Source organism: Pteropus medius, unplaced genomic scaffold (assembly GCF_902729225.1).
Source record: "Pteropus medius unplaced genomic scaffold, Ma_sr-lr_union100, whole genome shotgun sequence".
NCBI classification, from domain to species: Eukaryota; Metazoa; Chordata; class Mammalia; order Chiroptera; family Pteropodidae; genus Pteropus; species Pteropus medius.
Window position 1 is genome coordinate 35,801,832 of NW_024340696.1, and position 25,933 is coordinate 35,827,764.

Sequence of the window (25,933 nt, forward strand, 5' to 3'; positions counted from 1 at the left end):
CTTCAAAAAACCATCTTTTGGTTTTGTTACTTTTCTCTAATTTATCTTTTTTCTGTTCTATTGATTTCTACTCTAATATTTATTATGTCTTTTCTTCCATGCACTTTGGGTATAATTTGCTCTTCTTTTTCTAGTTATTTAGATAGTAACTTGAATCATTAATTTTAGATGCTTCTTACTTTGTAATATTAAAGCTAAAAATATCCCTCTTAGCTTTATTTCAGATATATTCACATTTTTTTATATACTGTATTTTTATTTTTATACAGTTGAAATATCTCTAAAATCCCTTGTGACTTCCTCTTTGAGCTACATGGTATTTGGTAACATGTTATTTCCAAATAATTGTTTTTTTTTTTTTATTTTTTAGCTCTTGATATTTAATTAAGTCCATTGTGGTTACAGAATATACTTTGTATTATTTCATTCATCTTAAATTTATTTAGACTTGCATTCTAGCCTAGCAACAGCCTCTCTTGGTGAGTATGCCATGTGCTCCTGAAAAGAATGTATTCTGCAGTCATTCAATATAGTATTGTATAAAGAACTATTAGATCAAGTGATCAGTAGTAGTAGTTAAACGGTATACCTCAGAACAGATTTAAAGATATGAAATCAACTGTTAAAACAGGAATGTTAAAATCTTCGACTGTGAATGTAGATTTACCTATTTCTTCCTTAAATTCTATTTTAATACTTCATATATTTTGAATCTGATTTCTAAGAATATAACTGACTTATGTTATTTTATATCTTCTTGATACATTGCTCATATTATCATATAGATATGTTTTCCTTAATCTCTGATTTTTTTTTTTATATCCGATATTAAATATGGCCGTTCTAGTCTTCTTTTTTTCTCTGGTATGTCTTTTCATTGATTAACTTAACCTTTTTTTTTTTTTTAATTTAAAGTGAGTTTCTTAAAGTTAGTATATAGTTCCTTTCTTATTCAACCTGAAAATCTCTGCATTTTAATTAGGATATTTAGTTCACTTATATTTAAAGTGACTGTTGATTAGGGCTACTATTTTTCTATTTGTTCTGTTTTTCTTCTGTTTTCTCTTCCTTTGTTCTTTCCTCTCTAGCTTTTTACATTTTTCTTTTTTTGGAGGGGCGGGGGATTTTGTTTTTTAGAGATGCCTCTTTGCATTTTTTCTTAGTGGTTTTTCTAGGTTAGTGTCCTCCAATAAAACAATTTTTGATGATGGAAATGTTATGTAATCTGAACTGTACAATATGATAATCACTAGCTACCTGTGGTATTGAGCACTTAAGAGATGATAGATTCTGTTGTATTCCCCAAAGAGTGCTGTTTCTAATTTAGTAGATTATGTGGCTAAACCCAAACTCTAAATGTAATGGGGAGGTTGAATTTTTAACTTTAGTTTAAATTTAAATTTACATAGCCACATGGGACTATCATATTGCAAAGTTCAGCTATAGAGAGTAAGACAAGGGAGGAAGGGGCTGGAAGTAAGTTTTTAAATGTAGCTCATTATATATTGAGGTCACATTGTTTTCCAAATTAAAATGACAAAATAAAATTAAATCCCAAAAGACAACAGAATCCCTAGGGGATATTTAGAACTATAAACTGTGCATTAAGAATTTTTACTCTTATGAGTTATTATTTCTAGATCTTTCAGTGCATAGTTTAGAGGAATACACAATTTTTTTAAAAGAGAAAAGTTAATCGTAGTTTATACTAAATTTCTAATAAAAATCAAAGAAGTTTAATAAACCCCTGTAACCTTAAATTTAAATCAAAACTATTTGCTAGAGATTAAGAATGTTGTGCTACTTTACATAAAATGTGAAAAAAAAATTGTAACCAGATTTGTTTACCATTCCCTTGTTCTGTAAAGTATAGCTGTCATATGTATTACTTCAAAGTATAAAAAAAAAAACCCCACCATATGTCACTATTCTTTTAGAGACACATGTGTTTACAAGAAGAAAAAAATAATAGGTTTTTATACTCATTCATCTTCTTGCAATTTCTTCTTTTAATCCTAAAAACCAAAATATCTGCAATCATTTTCCTTCGACCTGAGGAAATTCTTTTAGTATTATTTAAAATGCAGGTCTGCTGTAAATTATTTATTTAGATTTAATTTGTAAATTTCACTTTTTTATTCTTAAAGAGTATTTCTGGTGAATAGAAATTTAGCTTGACTTTTGTTTTTCTCCTTTCAGTACATTCTTTGTCTTATGGCCTCCACTGTTTCTAAAGAAGTATCAGCAAACTTTTCTGCTGTTCCCCTGTAATTTATGTAATGTGTAATTTTCTATGGCATCATTCAATATTTCTTCTTTATTTTTAGTTTTCATGTGTTCATATATCTATAAGTAACCTTGCTGTGGTTTCTTTGCAATTTCATTATTTGCATATATTCTTCCTTGAGATTCACTGTTTCTTAATCTATAAGTTTATATATTTTCATACATTTAGAAATTTTCAGCTATTACTTATTCTAATATTTTATGCCCCATTCCTTTTGTATTCCATCACACATGTTAAATCTGTGGATAAGATCTCACAAATCACACAAGTTTTTCCTAATTTTTTTCTCTCTGTTCTTTAGATTGTATAATTTCTATTGATTAAGTAAACTTTCTTGTCATCTCTAAATCTTCAATCAAACTCATAGAGAAAATTATTTCAGAAAATAAAATTTTTAGCTCTAGAATCTCCATATGGCTCTTATTTATAGTTCCTACTTCTCTACTATGATTTCTAATTTGTTCATTTATTACCAGCATATTTTCTTTTACATTATATTTATTAATAACTGCTTAAAAATCTTTAACAAATAATTTCAATCCCATCATTTCATAGTTAATCTCTATTATTTGCCTTTTTCTGGACTTTGAATCACATTTTTCTGTTTCTTCACATCTAATAATTTTTTGATTTTATTCCATACATTGTGAAGAATATGATGCAGAAACACTGGATTTTGTTATTCCCCAAAGAGTACTGATTCTAATTTAGTAGTTGATGGGGTTAAACAACTTAAACTCTCTCTTCACTCTGACCACTGTGGTAGAGCATGTGATATCTGTGAAGTTCAAGTGCACAGTTCAGGGGACAGTGACATATTTAGACAGAGTGTATACACAGGTTGGAGCACTCTCTGTGTTCCTCTTTAATTTCAAGGAATCTCCTTCCACTTCCCAGTTTCTCTAAGACCCTAAACCTTGTCTTCTGGTTTTACAATCTCGTTAGAGTATAAATTTCTATCTGGGAAGCACCAAGTTGTACTTCTCCTCATGTGAAAATTTGTTAAATCCAGAATCTTGAGCAGTATGGTTCTCTTCATCTATATTAATTCCTCTCCATTTCTTACTTATTTTTTAAATGGTTGAATTTTAAGTTATTTTCCTGAGTTTGCATTTTCTACTGGAAGGAATCAGTCTACTAATACAGAAAGCAGAACGTTTTGTTTTTTTTCTTAATTTTGATAATTTTATGACACCCTCTGAATAAAAATTTCCCAGGCTATCATAAAGTCAAAGTCAGAAATCATCATTTCATTTTAGTGAAATTTGGAGAACATATCAAATATATAAAAGTCATTAAATTAGAATATTGTGTGGGTGCTTAAGAGGTTCTTGTGTGGAGTTTATTTTGGCCATATTACTCTTAATGATAGCATCTTCTCTGCCTATCCTTTCTTCAAATAATCCTAACAATTTTCTATTAGATTTGAGTTCAAGGGGAAAATGCTTCCTTACTTTTTTGTTTTGATCAGCTGGCTTTTGTTTCAGAGTTCTTTGTGTTTGTTCATTTTGTAACATCTCATAGTAAAAACAGAAAATCATAGTAAAAACATAAATATAAATTTTTTATATCATTGTATAAAAAAAAAATCTTTCCAAAACATAATTCCCAAAGAATACTGGTGTTTCTATCATTCACTAAATTTATTGTGAATTTTTTTTTTAAAAATTAGAAATGAAAAAAAGGAGAGAAAAGAAAAAATTAGGAAAGGCTGCTGGTTGTAACTGAGTATCGATAAAGTCTGGATAAAGTAATTTCTGAGAGATATACTTAAAATCTCTATATTATTATATAAGTCAAATCATGTCTTACCTTTTGACAGCTTCGGTCGATAGGATCCACCGGAGTAGATCTTGGATGGGTTACTCTAACATCATCTCTTCCACATTCCAGATTGGCCCATAATTCAGTTATAAGCGCATTAATGAACCCTAAAAAAGGATTGTTTTACATCATATTCATAGTATACTATTTCTTTGGATTATGAAGGAAAGATACAATTATTCCTCAAACAAGACTGGTCTACACCGACAAAAGACATGAAATAACCTCTAACCTTGATAGAAATTATATCTGTGATTGTTAATATACCTTTATGATACTTCATTACTATAAAACTAGAATGATGAAATTTTGAAAGACTATTTCCCTGTAGGACTGAATGTTGAGTCCTAGCTTTTAATCTCTGGCCAATAACTTCTCTGAGAATGTTTTCTAAAAAAATAATATTTATGCTTTACTCTGCAAATGAGCCAACAGTGAAAGGCAGCCTGAAAGGTTGGGGGAGGGGCATAGGTATTAGGAGGCAGGGTAGGTGTCCAAAGAGTACAAGTGTTTCCTTATTATAATTATTTTTTTGTAATTCCATATGCTTAGAACATTTCTCCATTTCACATAACTTTTGGCTCAGTGCAGTCTTTAAATTCTCATGAGTCAGATACTATAATTCTAAATGAAAGTGATTATTAAACCTAATGATTAAAACCTTTATGAAGAATCAAATCGTAAGATAAAGTATAAAACAGAAGACTTAATCATAAAATCAGTAGGTCTGCAATAGCATTAGAGCAGAAAGAGCACCTTGATATAACAGAAAAAATATAGGCTCCAAAATTGAGACTATGAGTATTCAAACCGCAAATCTGCCAGCTTATTAGGTGCATGTCCTTAGACAAATCCCTTGACTTCTTAAGAGCATCAGTCCCCCAGTGTGAAAACTGAAAATAACAGTGCTACATTCAAGGTCTGCTATGAAGTATAAATGAGATCATATGTGTAGAGTTCCTAATATGGTACCTAAGACATTATAGGAACTCAGCAGTATTAGTCTTCCTTCCTTTGTCCTGTGAAAAACTGCATTTAACCTTCTCATGAAGTTTGATACTGTGAGGCTCAAAAGTTTAATGACTTGACCAACAGGGAAATCTGAGTTGAGATTAAATCTAGTCTCCAAATGTTTTCATTACTATGACTGAGTAATATAATAAATTAGATTTTATTATAAGTAGAAGAAAAAATAAGTGGTTTAGCTTAGGACAACTTCTGCCAAGAAACATGTTTCATAATACTAGTAGTATTTATTAGTTCAGACAAAAAAAAATACTTAAAATTTGCTACAGAAAAATATTTTTATTTAAAGAGAGAATCAATAGTGACCTCTGATGTTATGATTCATCAATTCTAAGCCTTAAAAATATAATCATAACATCTCTATTAGAGATTACATCTTATGTCTGGTTCAGGGGTCAGATAACCTTAAGATATGATACATTAAGTTCCCAATATTTGAACTTCTTAGAAATCCAATCCATGGTGGATAATATATGCCAACTGCAAACTGCAAAGACAGTGGTGAAAGTTAAATGGAGAGAGGGAAGCTTTCAAGAAGGGAAGAGGGAAAAAAGAAGTAAGGAAATGATATGTATGTGTGCTAACTAAATTTTATGCATATATAAGCCATTGAAACTAACATTAAGAAATCCTATCAGATGCAATTGTACTGACAGAAGATGATATCCTTTTGATTTTTAAGATGAAGGTGACTTCTTAAAGCATCAAGTATTTCTCAGTTTAGTTCATTATGTGTCACTGTTCTGAGAAAGGAGAACAGGGTTTTATGTGTTTCAAAGGAAAAGGAAATTCCCAGTGGGATTTCGTGGAAAAGAAAAGATAAAAAAGAAATCTAATAACTTTCTTTTACTTAAGGCCTAACTTGGGAAAAATAACTTTGGAGCAATATTCTGATACTTGACCATGCCAGTTAAATTTTCCATTGGTTTGCCCATTTTATTTAAATAATTATAATTCTAGTTAAAAGAAAAAACTTACCTGAACTTTGCAGTGCTATTGCACCTGCTGCTGTTGATGCCACTTGTGTAACCAAAACTCCATAGCCAAATTTTTTATGCCTGCTGATCTAAACATAAATAAGGAATAATAGTGAGAAGCCGAATATCTAGCACGTTAATGTTTTATTTATGTTACATGTAGAGTTATTGATTTTTTAAAAAATTAGAACACTAGACATTCTTTCAAGATAACAAGACTAGCAAAAACAAACTCGGAAATTATAACAATGAGTGAATACTAATTTAATATTTTTGACGGTCTTATTTCAGATCCATTTTCTGGTCCTCCCCCTGAAATTAAGTAGCTTTTGGACCTTGAATAAGTTACTTCTCTCTCTAAGTCTAAGTCTCTTCATACATAAAATAAGAGACTTTGACCAGAGGTAAAATAACATTTCTACCACCTCTAAATTCTATGATCTTATTATTTTATACTTTAGGTTGGTTCTTCATTAATAACTCTGTATTGACTGCCAATTTTTTAACTGGGCTTTTAAATAATCAAACAACTTTAAAAAGGACTATGGTATCTCCTTAAAAATGACAATTATTTTTAGAGGTAATGTGATTTTCCCCCGCTAAGGAAGGGAATTTATACACACACACACACACACACACACAAAGAATGCTCATCATTAATATACAGGTTTCTAAACAGTGCTGCAGAAACCTTAAATAATTTCTTATTTCACAAAGAGTATTATACATGTACTTATGGTACCGTACAGAAGTGAGAATCTCCCTTAGCAGAAATCAGAATAAGGAAGTAAGACATTATAAAATGGTCTTCCTTCTCAGACTTTGGCTAAGATCAGATCGGCTTATAAGACATTTGACTTCTAAACAAGTAACCTTTAGAATTTATATTTTTTCAACATTTCATAAAAAGGATCTGTTTAATCAAATTAAAAAATTTATAAACTGTACATTGAGTTTAAGGGTAAAAAACGTAGAGATAAACTAAAGGACCATGGGAACAAATAAGTTAATTTCTTCAATTTTCTGCTGTTCATGTCTTTATAATTTGCCTTCCTTTCTCCGTTTTTATTACTCATATTTTCCATTTTCCTTAATTTGCCATCCAGTAGTCCTACAGTTAGATGGCACAGAAGTACAGCAAGATAAATGTCTATCCTTTTCCCACCTGCCTTCATAACCTTCTCAATCACCCCCGTTGACCCTGCTGATTCAGATGTTAGTAGCCATAAGGGTTTCCCAGATTCACACAGTGTTCTCAAAATGAAGAGGCAGAGAAACCAGAGAAGTTAGAGATGCTTTACTAAACAAGACTTAGATTTAGTAGAAACTGTTAAACACACATCTGAGTTCTAGTCTTACTTCTGTCAGTAACTGGATATGTGAACATAAGCAGATCATTTAACCAGACAGGGTCTCCACTTTCTCTTCTGCAAAATTAAAAAAATAGCCTAGTTGCTTTCTTACAAGGTAACTGAATCTAAAATTTCAAAAAATATTTTGAATAGTATAAAGCAATGTTAAAGTATTGTACTAACTTATAAGGTTATAGGTTACTGAGATCCAGTAACAATATCTTCTATGATAACTACCAGTGTGGTAAAAAGGAAGACAAAATTGTTTGCAAATTTATGAATGTAAAAAATGACATCTAGTCATCAGTGTATTATCACAAGAGTAAAAGTTGTGTCTGCATGGTCTCAAACATCTGAATGAAAAAGAAAAATGTCTCTGAATTGCTTGAATATTTTAAAAAATGTAAAAACAAAAATGAAAACCCAAATGGTTAACTAGTACACAAGAAGATTCTAACTCGTCATCAGAGAAATTCAAATTAAAACACAATTTCATTTATGTAAACTTAAAAAGACTGAAAAACTTCTATATTTGATATAGTCTGAATGTGTGGCCCTCCAAAATTCATATGCAAAACCCAAGGTGATGGTAGTAAGTGGGGGCTTTAGGAGGTAGGTGATTAGGTCATAAAGTGGAGAATTCTCATTAATAGGATTAGTACTCTTATAAAATAAGATCCCAGAGAGTTTCCTAGCGTCTTCTGCCATGTGAGGATACAATGGGAAGTCTGACCCAAAAGAGGGCCTTCACCCAACCATGCTGGCATCCAGATCTTGGACCTCCTGGTTTCGGAACTGTGAGCAATAAATTTCTGTTATTTATAAGGCACCCAGTTTATGGTATTTTGTTATAACTGACCAAATGAACTAAGACAGTATTCTACGAGAAGTATACATATCTATGGATGTTATACATGACACGTTGGTATGAAAGCCTAGAGCAGGGAGTTGCAAGCAAAGTGAAATGGAACTGCAAATCAGGAGTGACAGGAAAATTAAATTAATTAAGAGAGAAACCTTGCATGGACAGATCAGGACAGTATGCCATGAACAGAAACATGTAAATAACCAAATTCTCTATACTTGAGGTCCATTTAAATAAAAATAAAAAATAAAAACACATATCAGCACATACAAACCTAATACCATAAACCCATGAACTAATGTTCATGTTTTATTTATATAGAGATGGTCAGGGCCCTCCCTCAGGAACTACTTAGTCTTCATAGGTAAAAGCAACTCTAAAAAGTTTTTTGTTTTTTATACACTTAAACAAAAGCAGGAAATTAGAACTGAAGACTAAGGAAGAACAAATAAAGTGATATTTACAATCCACCTAATAACATCAAGAAACAACAGTTGCCAGAGACAAAGAAAACACTTTTAAAAGCATACTTATGATCTTAAAAAGCCCAGAAGTCTAAGGATATTTACTTTGACAGCAAAAAGCTGAATATACTTCTGAGAAAAGGCTGTATTATATTGTAAATTTTATTAACAGTAGCAATAATAAAATAATCCCTCTACAAATACTGTTGTTTCTTTTAAAGTGTGAGGCCTGTACTCTCACTGACACATATATTTAAACTCAATAGATTATTTTCCTGGAGTTACACCCAGTTTTAACATATCTAGATATTTGATAGCACATTTATAAAACATTTAGGTGATTAACTGAATTTTCAACTCCATTTTGTTTGCTATCCTGTAAATACAGCCATTGATACAAACACTAACTCGCTAATGTATTCCTGAAAAAAATATCAAGTTAAATATTACAATCCTGTATGGCTTTTTAACTGAAGTTTAATAACCTCTTCACACACAAAAAACAGAATGATGTTCCTAATGGCTTTTAAAGAAACAAAAACTCCTTCTGCCTGTGGCAGATGGTAATTCATACCTGTAATTTTTTTGCATATCGGTTGAACATAAATGTCACACATTCATAGATAGCACCTGTTCTCTGAAGAAGTAGTAGTCCTTTGGGGGTAGCAGCAAAATTTAGTAAATCATCTAACAAATTCTCTTCCCAAGCCATACTGAAACAGATAAAAGAAAAGTATGAGTTTCTTTATTATATTCAAACTGAAAAAAAAATAGCTTAATTCTGCTGATAATTAAATTTATAGAGTACACATTGGTTGAAAGTACTCAATAAATGTTTAAAATATGATAAAAAGCATAGCTTCCTTGATAGTAAATTGTTTTTTCTTATACTTTCTATCCCAATAATTTTCCTCCATTGAATGAATCAAATATTAACTGCATATGTCAGCATTTTTATTACATCTAGGTTCTTTTATCCATGCCTTAAATTCATTCTGTCTTCCTATTATAATTCTGCTGTGCCTGGATTCCTCAAGCCCAAATTCTCCATTATTTTGAAATATACATCCCTTTCATTACAGAATATCTGTCTTCCAACTTTCTAAAGCATATCAGGCATATTATCTTTATTTTCATAGGTTTTAATTATACTTTTGGAAATGATTTTTTTTTTTTTCAGAACACTTCTAAAAGGAAGGCCAGTAACATTCTCCAGAGAGTGGCGGGGGCGGAGCAGGGGGGCGGAGGGGGCGGGGGACTTGAAACAGAAGATGTACACAGTTTATAGAAGAGTCAGAGCTAAAAATGTGGAAGCACAGAAAGGGATATGAGCACTTCATTCAGAAGTACCAGAAGCAAGAGAAAATGTACTATATACAGGATATTCCTAGTTGTCTGGAAAAAAACTGTGAGATTAAAATATGTCAAAATCAAATGTTTATATGTACAGTGGAAATGAGCTTGTAAAAAGTGTGCCTCCCTCAGCCCCCCAAGGAAATTTCAGAAATCTATTCTGGAACTGAATTTACGAGAAATTTGAAATCCAGGTCTTTTCTGATTTAAAAAAAAAAAAATTATTTTGACATATATCCCTCTGCAATTGTCAAAGATACGACCATGTTCAAATACAACATAAATATCACCTTGGACAAAGAGAACAGAAGCACAAAGAAGTTAGACTAGTTTTGAAGCAATATAGGCAATGGAAGCCAAATTTGGCTCCAAGAGACTATAAAGCTAAAAGGGTTACATATGAGACACAAGACCAGTGCTAGGCTCAAGACTGCATAGACTAGCAAATATATATTTAATTGAAATTAAAATATATAATTAATTTATATAAAGAAAATATTATATATAATGAACAAAATATACATATATGTATAAAACTGGGACTGCTGATAAGCCATAAGCCTAGGGTGACAGAAGAATACAGATAAACCCTTATTTCTGGAAATGAACAGATGATCAATTCATCTTCCAATTCTTTAATTATATCTGCAATATCTCCATTATCACTGACAGGAGCCTCAATGCCAATACAATGCCATGTTTATTTAAAACATGGGGGTAAAAGAGAAAAACCGTATAAATGCTGAACAGGGAAAATGAACACAGTAATAGAAATTGAGATAAATAAGGAAGGAGGGAGGGAAGTAGGGAAGGAAAAAACTCTCACTTAAAAATGGATTTGCAATTAAACTTTAAAAGATATCTAAAGCTAAGAACCAGAAAAATCAATATTCATCAAATGAAATTATTCCAGCTGAAGTAATTTTCAGAAATAATGACCTCAGAATAATTTTATTAATATGATGATCAAAGCATATTTTAAAAATTCCATTACAACTGTGAAACAAAAAGCAGAGATGAAATAAAAACAGATTTAAAAAAAAATAACTATTAAAGAACTTGAAAATTTAAAAATATAGCCATGTAGAAAGCAGATAGGATAAAGTCTAGGTCAGGGCAAGGAAAGAATTGAATGACAGGTAGATAAGAAACATTTGAAAAAAACAGATGAGACATAGAGCATAGACTGAAAGATCTCAATATATATCTAATAAAAGCTCCAAGAAAAGAAAATGAAAAAAGTATTTGAAAAGAAAATAATTTTCAAAATCTAGAAGATTTTCTAGATTTAAGGAAAGACACCAGTCCAGGCTATAGAATAAAAGAGTGTCTAGGGTACCAAGGAGGATAAATTTAAATCATAAAGAAATAGTAAACATCCAAAAAAAAGAAATTAAAAGTTATGAGAGAGAAAAGATATGACCTATAAATAAAGGCAACTATACTGACAGATTTATCAGTTACTACTTATTCTAGAGGACAGTGGGGTAATAGTTTCAAATACTGATGAAAAACAATTGTCTATCAAAACTTTTATACTCAGAGAAACTACCATTTAACAGAGAGAGTGGTGAGGGGAAGGGAGGAGAAGAGTACTATGTGTTGGCATCAGACTTAGTCTAGTTAATTGGCCCAGATGGTTTTACTCTCAAGTTTTACCAAACTACAAAGAAACGTATAATGCCCATCTCATACTAACTTTTCAATTAACTCAAAAGAGCAAACGATACTTGATTCTTTCTATGAGGTAATTTAATTTTGATGACAACATTGAAATCAACAGTTTTGACTATTACCAAAAACTCATTAAATCTTTTGTTTCAAAGACATTAATATCAGATGTTGGGGGAATCTCCTTTTCCCCACCTAGTTTCCCCATCTAGTACAGTTCCCATTTTAATACTGCTTGCGTCTTTCCACCTAATCACTTGCTCCTCCCTGTGGAAGAAGAAAAGACACAGGAGATTTGGAGGATGACCTGAGCAATGCCTCTCCCCAAGTCCATTTCCTCTCTGTGATCCAGCTTCCTGTAGGAAGCACACATTATGCTCTGTTCTACTATGTAATTAACTGTGATCTTTGTAAGCTCTGCCTTAGAGGGACTCCTATAGCTTTCCACTATTGATTGTGATAGAAATGGGTAAATCAAATTCTTGAGTTCAGTCTTAGGAAACTTATGTTATTCAGTGTTTTGATTTGCTTGACTTTTTTTTATCTCTGTTAATTGGTTCAAAACTCAGGAGGAAAGGAGTGGAGTATAATTTATTAGCTCCTTCAGACTCTACCATCGAAAATTTTAAAATATTACTGACAGTAAAATGTGTTAAGTACATTAATCATGTTCCCTTTTTCTTATAGCCTATTGACCACACTATTTCTTCTACTTAGAATAATGTTCTCCCCTTTTTAAACCACTAATATCAAAGTATTCTTTTTCACCTAGTTTAACAACAACTTCTGGGAAGATTTCCCCAAATTCACTCCCAATGGACCCTGCATGACCTCTATCATATAAATTTAGCATACTGTATCACCACGTTATATTAATTTATTTGTATTCTACACTACACAATAAGCTTTCTGAAGTATATAGGTATCCTCAGAACTCAGCAAAGAACTTGGTCCAATAAATAGCTGAATGAATGGGTACAAAATGGATGCATGAATGAAAACAAAAAATGACAAATTATAGACTTCCAAAACAAATCTAAAAATTATCTCAAAAGTGAATTGTAGAAATGTTTTTACTCACTCCCTTGTGAGTAAAAAAAAAAAAAAGAAAGAAAGAAAAAGTGGCAGTTGATTTAAGTTTATGACAAGTAGATAAGAAAAAAGAAAAAAGTTAATTCTCTAAAAATTAGCTATAATTATTTGTTGAACTATTGCACTGTTAAGGAAATGCAAAAGGTGTTTTGCTTGGTTCTTTTTCTTTTAGCTAAACTATGCTTATCTAAAAAGAAATATTAGTTTTTGGATTTCTCTTAAGAATATCCTTTAAGAGTCTTCTAATTATTATCTATTTAGTCTATGCCAGCACTCAAGTAAGAAGAGAATCCAGAAACATGTGTCACCTAGTCTTAAGTTTAAAAAATATATATTTTCCCCATTAATCTGATCCCACATCCTAATGATATCTGTGAAGAAACATGGAGACATTTAAATTAAAAACTGGTATAAATATGGATTTAAATAATTTTTCTATACCAAAATCTAATTAAAATGAATGTTCACATATTTTGAAAAATCATAGTTTAAATATAAATGAACTTCTTTGGCATTTGAAAACACTTTCTACTAAACTCCCTAGTTAGCTTTCCAATTTTAGTATTTGGTAATTCTCCAAATTTTTTGGAAACACTACTACATGTCAAATTTCTAACCCAAACTGTAAATACAGGATAAAGCAAGAATAATAAATATTGCTAGATATATTTTAAAGGCACGAATATTATATAATCTCTGAAGTTCCTCCTGGATATAATTTTCCTTGATCCTACATGTATACATTTATCTTCCTGCAAAATGTCTTTGATATAGTATTCTATTATATTCTCATTTTTAAATTATTTTGGGAAACGTTTAAAAAAAAAAAACAGATGAATTTAATCAATTGTACTTACATGTTTTGGGATTCCTGGCTTACTGAAGAAACAGAATCCAAACCTTCTACTGGAGTAGGAATTCTTTCTGATAGCAAACTTGTCTAGAATATAACAGATTAATTTACAGTTTTTTTTTTTTACTAGTAGCATTACTCATAAGACCTCATGCTACATTTTTATATTTGATCCTTCATGTAATTTAAATTTTCTTCAAAATTTAAATTTGGTTCTTAAATATAATATATAGTATTTCACAAATAAAGCATATATCGAGGAAAAAGACGGTCCATTGATATATATTTGACTATTGCCACATTGTGATCTCCAGAGACCATAATAAAAAATCCAGCTGTCTAAAAAACGCTCAGATGGAGTGGCTATAAGGATAAGAAAACAAGACCCCTACATATGAAAAGGAAGGGGATGGAAAAAGATATTGCTGTGATGAACCTAGAAGGTATTTAAGTCAGACAGAGAAAGATAAACATTATACAACTTCACTTATATGTGGAATTTAAGGAATAAAAAGAACAAACTAAAACAGACTCACAAATATAGCGGACAATTTGGTGATGGACAGAGGAGAGGGCGGTTTAAAGGGCTGGGAGAATGGGGTGAAGGGTTAAAGAAGTACAAATTAGTAGCTGACGAATGGTCACGGGGATGGGAAGCATGGCGTAAGGAATGCAATTAGCATTAATACATTGGCAAGGTTGAGGGTCAGGAGAGGGAGGGAGCAACTGAGGGGATCATTTTACTACCTATATAGATGTCTAACCGATGTGCTGTATACTTGAAACTAATAAATTTAAAAAAAAATGCTCAGAAATAACTTTCAAAGAGGAATGTCATTCTATGCAAAGATAATCTGTCTAAAGCCTGTCCTGCTAGAAGACTGTAGTACCCAGCTAGGTCCTAGAACTGTGTCCCAGTAGGAGAGGAGGTCCTAAAGTCATCCTCTACCAAATTAAAAGTATTATGTATCCTAGAGTACTGTGATGCTACATAAATCATATTTGCCCCTAGTAAAATATTTTAACTGCGGTATGACACTATAATAGTGATTATATTTGAAATAAAGATTTGCAGAGAGGAAAAGAAAAATCTTGAAAATACTTACCTTCTTCCATGCCTTTGCTATAGATTCATGCAAACTGTAAGGAATTAACACCTGCAAGCCTTCACATGTACCATATATTTGACGACACGCAGAAATAAAAGCTCCTTTAACCAGAGGCAACATTTCCGATCCAGAAAAAATAGAAATATCTTCATCAAGAAGTTTTTTTGAAAACTGAGCAATTATATGAGCACCTGTAGAACTAAAGGGTGATACCTAAAGGTGATTCCGAGGTTATAAATCATGACTTAAAAAACACTACCAAAAATCTAGCCTTATCACGAACTCATTTGTTTGTCTTACTTTTAGTCCTTCTCTAGCTTTTCTCTGACAGGTCAATATGCTGATTCCCTCCCATGTGCAGATGGCTAATAATGAGAGCACTATCAGTAGAAGAAAGAAAAGAATATAAAGATAGAAAGAGCAACAAAACTTAAACAGTTAAAGGTTGTAGACCCAATGGGTCCAGGACCATATGCAACTTTGCTTAATCCCAAATTCTCTGTTCCTAGTATTGGTTATACCTTCCCCAGTATATTAATGGTATGTGGTTCCCCTTATCTCAAAAGCTGGGACACTTTAATAGTAATAATAGTAATAGATAAAGAACACAGTAAATGTTTATCATGTGCCAAGCTCTGTTCTAAGTATTTTAAATGTATTAACTCATTTAATCCTTACAATAACTCTATAAAGTAGGTTAATTATTTTTCAATTTTTACAAGTAAGGAAATATAATTAAGACTTACATAGATTAAGTAACTTGAATAATATCACAGGGCTAATAAGAGGTGGAGCCGGGACCAACAAAACCAGGCTGTCTGGCTCCAGAGTAGCATACTATTAATTAGGTTGTTGGATTAAGAAAACAACGCCTTCATAAAAACAGTAGGCAGTATATGGAACAAGGTACTGACTTTCCATGTACACCTCAACCATCTTCAACCGTTATCCAATCTTATTTTATCTGTTCCCTGACCACCCCCCTCCTCAACATTGCTGGAGATTATATGATAAATCCCAGACATCATATTATTTTACCCAGTGTACAATTCTGATCAAGGTTTCTATTTTACATGCCAATACCCCACCTAACAAAATTATAAGTTCTTAATATTATCTGATAGTCACCTTATATCAAAATTCTTGTCTTAAGGTTGTCTTTTTACAATAGATTTGTTCAAATCAGAACTCAAACAAGTTCCAAAGAGTGCATTAATTTGTTATGGCTGTTTTAGGCCCCTTCTGTTTTTTCCTCAATGCCACTGATTTGTTGGAGATACAGTTGTTTTTACTGTCCATTCTTTATTTAAATAATTGCTTCATCACGGTGTCATTTAAAGTGTTCCTCTAGTTCCCAATATTTCTTATTAAGTAATAATTATATCTAGAAGCTTAATTAGATTTAAGTTCAATTTATTTTTTTTCTTGGCAAAACATCTTCTTAGGTGGTTGCTGTTGTGTGCCTCCTATTACATTGTATCATAAGGAACTTATCTTGTTGTCCCAATTTTAGTGATGCTAATAATCAATTAGTAAGATGGTACAAGCCTGAACTCTCCTCATTAGACCTCCACCTAATGATTTTAGCATCAATTCATGATCAATTCCTAAATCTACTATTTCATTAGGGGTTTACAAATGGTGATTTTCTAATTATATTATTTAATTAGTATTTATTAGTTAAATTTTTCTATGAAGAACTTTTTCCACAGTAACTTAATAGTAATATTAAAATACAGTCTGTACAGCAAAAGCTGAAAACAATGCTTGAATCTTTATCAATTTACAAAGTAATGAGTTGGCACCCTCAAAATCACATGAGTAACAAGTTCTTTTTTGTAAAATTTCTATATTTTACTATCTATTTAAACTCATGTTTTTTATATCTTATATATTTCAATCCACTGCAGTCATTATTTTCTTGATCCTCAAATTGCCCATCTTAAACTCTGGTAGCTTAGAGGTACTTTTGACACTACCCCATCCCATTAATCCTAAATAATTTTCTTACTGCCTAGAATAGTAACATATTCCAGGATTACCTTGCACATTTACTGGCCTAACCAGGAAACAGCTATTTTTTCAAGGACCCCTGCCTCTTAGAGCAAAAGATAGAGACAACGATCTGGTTGCCAGCTCATTGTCAAGGGCTTGCCATTACTTCTAGGCCTTTTCGGTGCAAGTTCTAAGTGTCATTTTTAAAGAAAAATAAGTAATAAGCTCATATTTATATTTCTATTATGAATTTAAAATTCAAGTTTAATTTTTTTAACTTTATACTTTTATTTCTTCTCTTATGTTGAAATCATAGCTCCTTATGCTATATCTTAGAATATGTGCATAATAGTTTCAAAATATACTAAATGCAGCTTAAGATTACTTTGAAGATTTTTTCTTTTTTTTTTTTTTCTACCTTAGAATACCTCCCACCAGAAATATTCAACCTAATTAGGTCACTTGAAGTAATTCTTTTCACTGCATGTGTATATTACTAACTTTATTGTTTGATAGTTAAGTTCACTGCTTTCCATTTGTCTGAATTTTTTTTTGACTTTTTTTACTTTAGCTTTGTTTTACATTTAGTATGTAAAACAGCTAGTAGCTACATGAGTCCAAAGTCAAATCTAGGTACAATCAAGGTATAACACAAGATGTACTACATCCATAACTATCTATCCACATATTTTTCTCCCTTCCCCTAAAACTATTTCATTATTTTTATCCTTTCATCATTCCCTTTTGAAAAAATATAATTTTATTTATTCATATTCTCTTCTACTATATAAAAGGCAACATTCTATAAACATTCCTGTTTTATTTTTTCATTTAACAATATGTCCTAAAGGTAATTCCACAGCAGTTTATTAAAAAATTCCTCATTCCCTTTGAATAGCTGTTAAGTGCTCCTTTGTGTGAATATGATTTAATCAACTAGCCTCTTGTTATTGGACATTTGAGATGACACCAGTCTTTTGCTAATAGAAATAATCGGAAACTCTTAACCAATGCATGATGAGAATTCTGAAGATATTCTTTCTGATATTTTATGTCTTATCTGTTTAACGTCAATGTAGAGACTTTCTTAAAAAAAAAAAAAAAACCTAGAAATCATAAAGACAATGATTGGGAAAAACCTGACTGCATACGATAAATTATATCTATCAAGCAGAAAAAATAAATAAATTAGGGATGTGATGGACAATAAAGAAACATCAGAACCCGTGACAAAGGGTTAGTCTTTCCAATTAAAAAAAAAAAAAAGAATTGTTACATATGAATTACAAAAATACATCCAGTTAAATACAGCAGGTTGAACAAATACATTCGCATTTGCTCCCTCTCAAAACTACTAAAATGCAAAAGTAAAGGGAATTTTCAGAAGAATTTTATAGCTATCAAGGACAAGAAGAAAAAATGTGATAGTAACAAAATTTTGGAACCTAGAAAACAGAAAATACATGTAATTCAGAACCTGGAAAAACTGAATCATCAGCCAGTGTAGAAAACAGAATCAACATGATTTAGTTAATAGACTGTCTCAAAAAAACTCAAATTGGTGGCACCAAATGTATCTGGAATTAGGGATAAAAGTGGAACTGAAAATAGAAGAGCTCTCTGAAAGTTGGTTTTAGAGAGTCTGACCTCTAGTTTCCCTCCCACATCCCATGTAGCCACTGTGGTGTATCTCTTGGAAGGTGGACAGAGATCAAGAACAGTAAAGGGTACCAGAGTATCAAATCAAAGTTTATATACTAAATCATGAGACCCATAACCTTTTCTACCCAGTGCACTAGGCTTATACTCCCTTCTGCCGGCTAACTCGGAGAGACTTCTCTATGGAATCTGAGCAGAAGAAAGAAAAGACTAAAGATACTGACATCAGAGGTTCCCCCAAAAAATACCATGGCAAGGTTCTAGAGCAAAGGCCACAAGTGATGTCTCATCTTCCTGTAAAATATTTAAGCAGCTTTACTATTGATTTTTAAATATATGAAAAAATCTCTAATTTAAAAGTGAAAGACCAAAACAACAAACAGAAAAATCAATTTGGAAGAAAAAAAGAAAATGAGAAATTAAAAGAACTTATATTCATGAAATAAAAATAGGATGCTAAAGAACGTGCTCTTCTTAAACACACACACACACGGACACACACACACACACACACACACACACACAAGAAATGAAAACCTCAATTTCAACAGAAGGGCTAGAAAATAAAGCAGAAGAAATTTTCTGGAAGATTTTTAAAAAGTAAAAAAGAAACAAAAGAGAGGCACAGAAAACAGAAAGATAAAAAAGTTCAAATCCAAATAAAAAGAGTTTAAGAAAACCACACATAGGCGAAATGAAGTAATCCAACTGTTTTCAGTGAAATGAAAGACATAACTCTTCATATTAAAAATATCCATCAAGTAGATAAAAGAACTATATCAAGAAACATCAACATAAAATTTCAGAATACTAATAAGACTGAAAAGCTTCCAGAAAGGTCAGGGGGAGATAAAGCCACCTAATAATGATAAAGGTTGTTACCAGAATAAAAGCTATGCACCAGAACCAAGGCAGCAATCAGTCCTAAATAAAATAGGTTGGAAGGCTCAAAAAAAAAAAAAAAAAAATGCCTTTAACAAAATTAAATTAGTAGAATTTGTCTGACCATACTAAGAGATTTAATTAATTAGGAAAGACTAATTTAGCAATGCAGTGAAAGTTAAGTACATTGACAACTATCCCAACAAAAGAAAAAAATTTTTTCACTATTAATAACATTTTTTTCTTTTTCAGTTATAGTTGGCATACAATGTTATATTAGTTTCCGGTGTACAATATAGTGATTAGACACCTATATAACACAAGTGATCACCACAATAAACCTCTGACACCGTACGTAGTTATTACATTATTGGCTATATATTCCTTATGTTAGACTTTACATCTCCATGACTATTTTGTAACTACCAATTTGTACTTCTTAATCCATTCCCTCTTTTCATTGACCCTCCCAATATCCCTCCCATTTGGTAACCCTCAAAATGTTCTGTATATATGAGTTTGGTGTGTGGAGGGGTTATTTTCTTCTTTAGATTCCACATATACGTGAAATCATATGGCATTTGATTTTCTGACTTACTCCACTCAGCACAATAACCTCTAGGTCCATCATGAAATACCTTTTTCCATCCCTTTACTTTCCGTCTGTGTGTGTGTTTTAATATGAAGTGAGTCTCTTGTAAGCAGCCTACGTAAGGGTCTTGTTTTCTTATCCATTCAGTTCTGTCTTTAGATTAGAGCATTTAATTCTCTTTCGTTTGAAGTACTTGTTGATAGATATGTAGTTATTGCCATTCTTTATTTATATTTTTGATTCATATTATTTTCTTCTTCTTAAAGAAGTCCCTCCAACATTGCCTGTAATACTGGCTTGGTGGTGATGAACTCCTTTAGCTTTTTCTTGTCTGGGAAACTTCTTTATCTATCCTTCGATTCTAAATGATAGCTTTTCTGGGTAAAGTAATCTTCTTGGCTGCAGGTCCTAGGTTTTCATCACCTTGCTGGCCTGCAAAGTTTCTGTTAAGAAATAAGCTACCTTATATATAGATAACTAATTGCTTTTCTCTTGCAGTTTTTAAGATTCTCTTTTTGTCTTTAGCTGTTGGCATTTTAATTATGATTTGTCTCGGCGTGGGCCCATTTGTGTCCATTTTGTTTGGGACTCTCTGAACTTCCTGGGGTTGTATGTCTATTTCCTTCACCAGGTTAGGGAAGTTTTCCATTATTATTTCTTCAAATAGGTTTTCAATTTCTTGCTCTCTCCCTTCTCTTGCTGGTACCCCTATGATGCCAATGTTATTATGCAATGTTGTCTCAGAGACCCCTTAAACTATCTTTATTTTCTTGGATGCTTTTCTGTTTTGCTGTTGTATTGAGTGTCCTCCGCTATCCCATACTCTATGTCACTGATTCGATCCTCCGCTTCATCCACTCTGTTGATTCTCCCTGATGTACTCTTCATCTCAGATACTGTATTCTTCATTTCTGACTGATTATTATGTTTTCCATCTCCAATTTTATGTTTTCTCTTTGTTAAAGTTCTCACTGAATTCACTTACTCTTCCCCTAAGTTCTTCGAGCATCCTTATATCCAGTGTTTTAAACTCTGCATCTGGTAGATTGCTTGTCTCCATTTTGGTGAATTCTTTTTCTGGGGCTTTGTTTTCTTCTTTCATGTGGGATATGCTTCCTTGTCTCTCCATTTTGGTTGCCTCCCTGTGTCTGTTTCTATGCATTAGGTAGGGCATCTAAGTCTCTCAGTCTTAGTAGACTGACTTTACGTAGTAGGTGTGCTGTGGGGCCCAGTGGCACAGTCCTGGGAGGGGTCCAGCAGCAGTCCAAATTCAGCCACAGCCTATGCACCTCAGGGCCACCTAGTAAGAGTCACCAAGCAATCCATAGATGGCATCCACCTGTATTAGGCTTATAGGTGCCTTGAGGGGCCAAGTCAGAAACCAAGGCTGGCTGCCACTAGTGTGGGGCTTGGGGCTGCTCAGCAAGGGGTACAGAGCATGCTGAAGCCAGATGTTGCTTCTTTGGATTTTGTGAGCCTTTGAGAGATTTTAGGAAAGTCTGCAGCAGATGCCAAGACAGCCTATTTGTATGGAATAAACCACTGTAAGTAGTTCAGGCAGGCACACAAGTTGAGAGATGGGGAGTCCCAAGGAATCCTCTGGACAGAGTGACCTGTGTTATCCAGTTTGATGGTGACTCAGCTATGGTGGCACCTGCTTCCACAGGCTGGAACAGGGAAAGCTCAACAAAGTAACAATGGATACCTCCAGCACTTCTGTCCAGGAGAAAGCTGCCCCTCTAGCCCTTGCCCTGAAGCCTGACATCTCAGTGCCTCCCTTTATGTCACTGGCACCCCTCAAGCAGCTGCTCCAGTGCTAGAGATCAGAGAGAATGAGTTGGTCAGTGAGTAAGGCCAGGTGTGGACCTTTAAGAGGAACATCTGAAACTTCCGCAGCCCTCATCTTAGCCTCATTCTCTGCTGGTTTTCACAACAAGTGATTGTGGGGACTTCTCTTCCCAGTGCTGGAACCCCAGGCTGGGGAGCCCAGTGTGGAGCTGGGACCTCTCACTCTTCGGGCGGGGAGAGGGGGCTCTGCAGCCAACATAGCCTCCCGATTCTCGATTGCCACACACGGTTGTGGAACAAGGCCATTTCACATCTCTGCCCCTCCTACCAGTTTGATGTAACCTGTTATTTTCATCCCTAGATGTAGGGCTCCTGTTCAGCTAGACCTCAGGTGACTCCGCATGCTGGTTGCTCTGTAGTTTTGTTATAATTTTGGTGTGGTCATGAAAAGAGATGTGCACAGCCTCTACCTTCTACACCATCTTGACTGGTCTCAGAAAAAATTATTAACAAAAGAGACAACAAGAAATTGTGAAAGAAAAGTAATCACATGGCTGGGCTCTTAAGATTGTTCATAAGGTGGCTATAGTATGACTAACCAAGCTGTTGTTCAATTATATTGCACAAATTGGTGGGGAACTGGGGAGGCCAGGTGTGTGTATATGGGTAGATGGAGTAATGAGAACAGATAAATCATTGTAAAAACTCAATAGATAATGCCTTAAACTAAAATCGAAAGGTATTATAATATCAATGATATAGAAGGAAAATCGAAAGAAAACATCGAAAGCAGCCAAAAGTAGTTACCCCTGGAACAAGAAAGGAATTGCTGCTTTTTATAACAAGCTTTACATGTTTACTGTATGCATATAAAACTTTTAGTCAATGAAAAATCAAACTAAAAAATGGATAACTAATATGAGAAGGATATTATGATTAGGAAACGGAAATAATGAATAATCGTATCTCTGTAGGAGCAATGAGATGCTCAAATTCAAAAAGAGTCAGATCAATATTGATCCAAACTAGATCTTTCACCCATTAGGTTGCCAAAACTTTTTCAAACTGAATGCGTAGTCCTGACAAAATATGAAAAAAAGGCACTCCATGCTTTTCATACACTGCCAGCAAGAAGTTAAAAATCCTAAAACAGTAGAAAATTATCTGGTAGAATCTATGAGATATAAAAGTTGCCAATCGGAATCCTGTTCAGAAAATGTCTAGCTGGAAACTCTCTAACTTACTAAAAAATATAAGTGGAGGAATCGTTATCTACATCCATTTTGTCTTAAATATGAACAGAACCAGCAATACGAAAAGACCAAATAACATAGAAAAGCTGACCTCAGAGGAAAGCAGAGAACTCTGAGAATAGATGAGAACAGCTAACTACCGCACTGAGAGATATGGAAATATATCACAGCCATTAAGCAAAAACAGATAACCGAGAAAGCAGATTGATCATGGCAGTAAAACCACATGCTTAACTTAGCACCTTCCCTGCAAGCCACAGGAACAAACATTTTTTAGAGGGTCAAGAAATAGAGATATAAACCCACAATGAAAAAGAAGAGAAGAAACAGTAGCCAAAAGATGTTGGCAGTGACTTAAAGGTAGAAAACAGCAGCGAGAAACATAGGAACTGGGAAGCAGCCCAAGAGAAGCTGAGCTGCAGAACTCAGGCAAAGCCCAAGTCCAATAGTCTGAGACACCAGGACTGCCAAGGGCAGGACATGGGTGGGGCTGCAAACAGGAGGCGTGGTCTAAGTCTCCCATTCCACAACTCTTTCTCATCCTGGTAGGTTTATTCTCTAGAGTGTTAAATACTATAGCTACTAGCCACATTTACTTTTTAAATTGAAATCAAATAAAATTCATGACTTAGTTTGGTCACGCTAATCATATTTCAAGTGCTCAACAGCCACAGGTGGCTAGTGGTACCGTTACTGAACAATGCAGATACAGAATGCTCCATCATAACATAAAGCTCTGTTGGACAGTGTTGTTCTGGAGAAGGGAAGCCTGAGAGGCTCAGAGTTGGAAGCCAGGCACAGCTAAGAACAGCCACGTGGCACCTGACTAGACAGGGAGTCGGAGGGGCTGGAGTCAGCATTCTGGAGGAGGGGCCCTCCCCCCACTGGCCCTGGGCTCTGGCAGTGAGACATGTACTCCCCAAGGCAGGAAAACCCAGCCCATCTGACAAGTATGAAAAATACCAAACCAAGAATAAGATCTCTTAGAAAGTAAAAATGATTATCAAAGTAAATTCAAAAACATCTTCTATGTGCAAAACAAAGAGACTGAAAAGTAGAACTATGAGGGAAAAGCTAAGGGACCCAGAGGCTCACTCCTGGGAATTCGGCATCCAATTCACAGTAGCACAAGAAAAAGAAAGCAGAAGCAGAGAAATGATCAAACACCCAATAGAAGCAAAGTCCTCTGTGCCAAGGGATTTAAGTCTTCAGCCTAAAATTGTCCAGCTAAAGCCCAAAAAAAGTTAAAAAGGCCTACAACAAGTTAACACTCATGAAACATCAGGCTTAGAAACTTTCAGAGGCAAAAAAGCCTCCTGGAAAAGAAGAAACTCAGACATGAAACTTGATAATAGCGCAGGCGGGAAGACAGACAATGTAACCCTGTCTTTGGTCTCCACCCAACCAAGCTATCAGCCAAGTATGCAAATGTATTTATTCCATCTGAGATAGGTGGGATTTCAGAAAGTTTACCTTCCACAAAATCTGTTAGATACTTGAAAAAAACACCACACACAGCACCAGCCCACTTTCTATAAGGCACATGCTATGTGTGCACACTAAAAGCTAGCTTTTAGTGCCTCAACACATGGTAACATGTTTAAAGTTTCAACAGCCCTGTGAAGACAGTAGTGCTGATTATCGCTAATTCAAAGGTGAGGACATTCAGGCCCAGAGAAGTGCAATGGCTGAGTGGTGGAGCTGAGATACAAACCCAAGTGGTCTGAACCAGGGCTCCTGCGCCTAAACCTCATTCCAAGCTGCTGTTCAACTTAATTACTGTTGCCACCTCCCTCCTTCCCAAGCTCACTGCCAGGAAATGTGTTATTTTTGTAGGCAAAAATAATAATAATAATTAGTGTGAAATAAGTCAAAAATAAACAGAAAGAAAGAAATGAAAAAAAATCACTCCCCTTATACTAAAGGAAATCCAAGCCTCAATGTCTCCATCTATATAATGAAGATGCCCACAGAGCTCCCCTGCCCTGCTTAGCTACTGCGAAGATTAAATGGTGAACCATTTAAAGACCTCGGTCCTGTGTGACTATTACCAGAAGGACAAAATGTTCTCAGATGTAAACAGATTAACACACACATATATGATGGAATAATAAATAAAATAAGGCAGAAAAGGAATAGAAGAAAAAAAAAGAGAGTGAACAAGGGCAACAAGTAGAAAACAGTAATAAATATGGTAGATATTGAACTATATCAATAATCACTCTAATGTCAACTATATATATGTTAATTAAAAGACAGGCTGTCAAATAGTTTTTTTTAAAAAGACCCAATTATATGTTGTCTATAAAAGCCCTCTTTAAATATAAAGACAAAGAGTTATCAAAAGTAAAAAGATGGAGAAAGATACACCATGCTGACAATCAAAAGAAAGCTGGCGTAGCTATATTAATTTTAGACAGAGTAGACTTCATAGCAAGAAAAATTATCAAAGAGGGGCATTACATAATAAAAAAGAGGTCAGTTTTCCAAAAAGACACAACAATCCTTAATGTGTATGTAACTAACAGTGTCAAAATACATGAAGCAAAAACTGATACAACTGCAAGGAGGAAGAGAAGAACTGCAGGGAGAAACAGATGAATTCACTAATATAGCTGAAGATTTCAATACCCCTCTATCAATAATTGACAGATCCAGCATGAAGACAACCAGTAAAGACATAGCTGAACTGAACACCAACATCAATCAACTGGATATAACTGACATCTTTTAAAGAAACTGAATCAATTAATAATCTTCCAAAACAGAAAATATCAAGCCCAAATAGGTTCACTAGTAAATTCCATCAAATATTTAAAGGAAGAAATTATACTAATTCTCTACAATCTCTTCCAAAAGGTAGAGGAGTACTTCCTAATTCATTATAAGGT

At 33.5% G+C, this 25,933-nt stretch overlaps 1 protein-coding gene across 3 annotated transcripts in view; it reads right to left on the reverse strand.

Moving 5' to 3' along the window:
• TBC1D32 (TBC1 domain family member 32) overlaps positions 1-25,933 on the reverse strand; it is a 167,799-nt gene that overhangs the window by 90,608 nt on the left and 51,258 nt on the right. For all 3 annotated transcript variants that reach the window (XM_039871447.1, XM_039871455.1, XM_039871465.1), the window contains exons 17-21: positions 14,871-15,072; positions 13,769-13,851; positions 9,370-9,508; positions 6,116-6,203; positions 4,100-4,218 (exon numbers count right to left, since the gene is read on the reverse strand). In XM_039871447.1, coding sequence (XP_039727381.1) covers positions 4,100-4,218; positions 6,116-6,203; positions 9,370-9,508; positions 13,769-13,851; positions 14,871-15,072 — 631 coding nt within the window. The remainder of the gene's footprint in view (positions 1-4,099; positions 4,219-6,115; positions 6,204-9,369; positions 9,509-13,768; positions 13,852-14,870; positions 15,073-25,933) is intronic.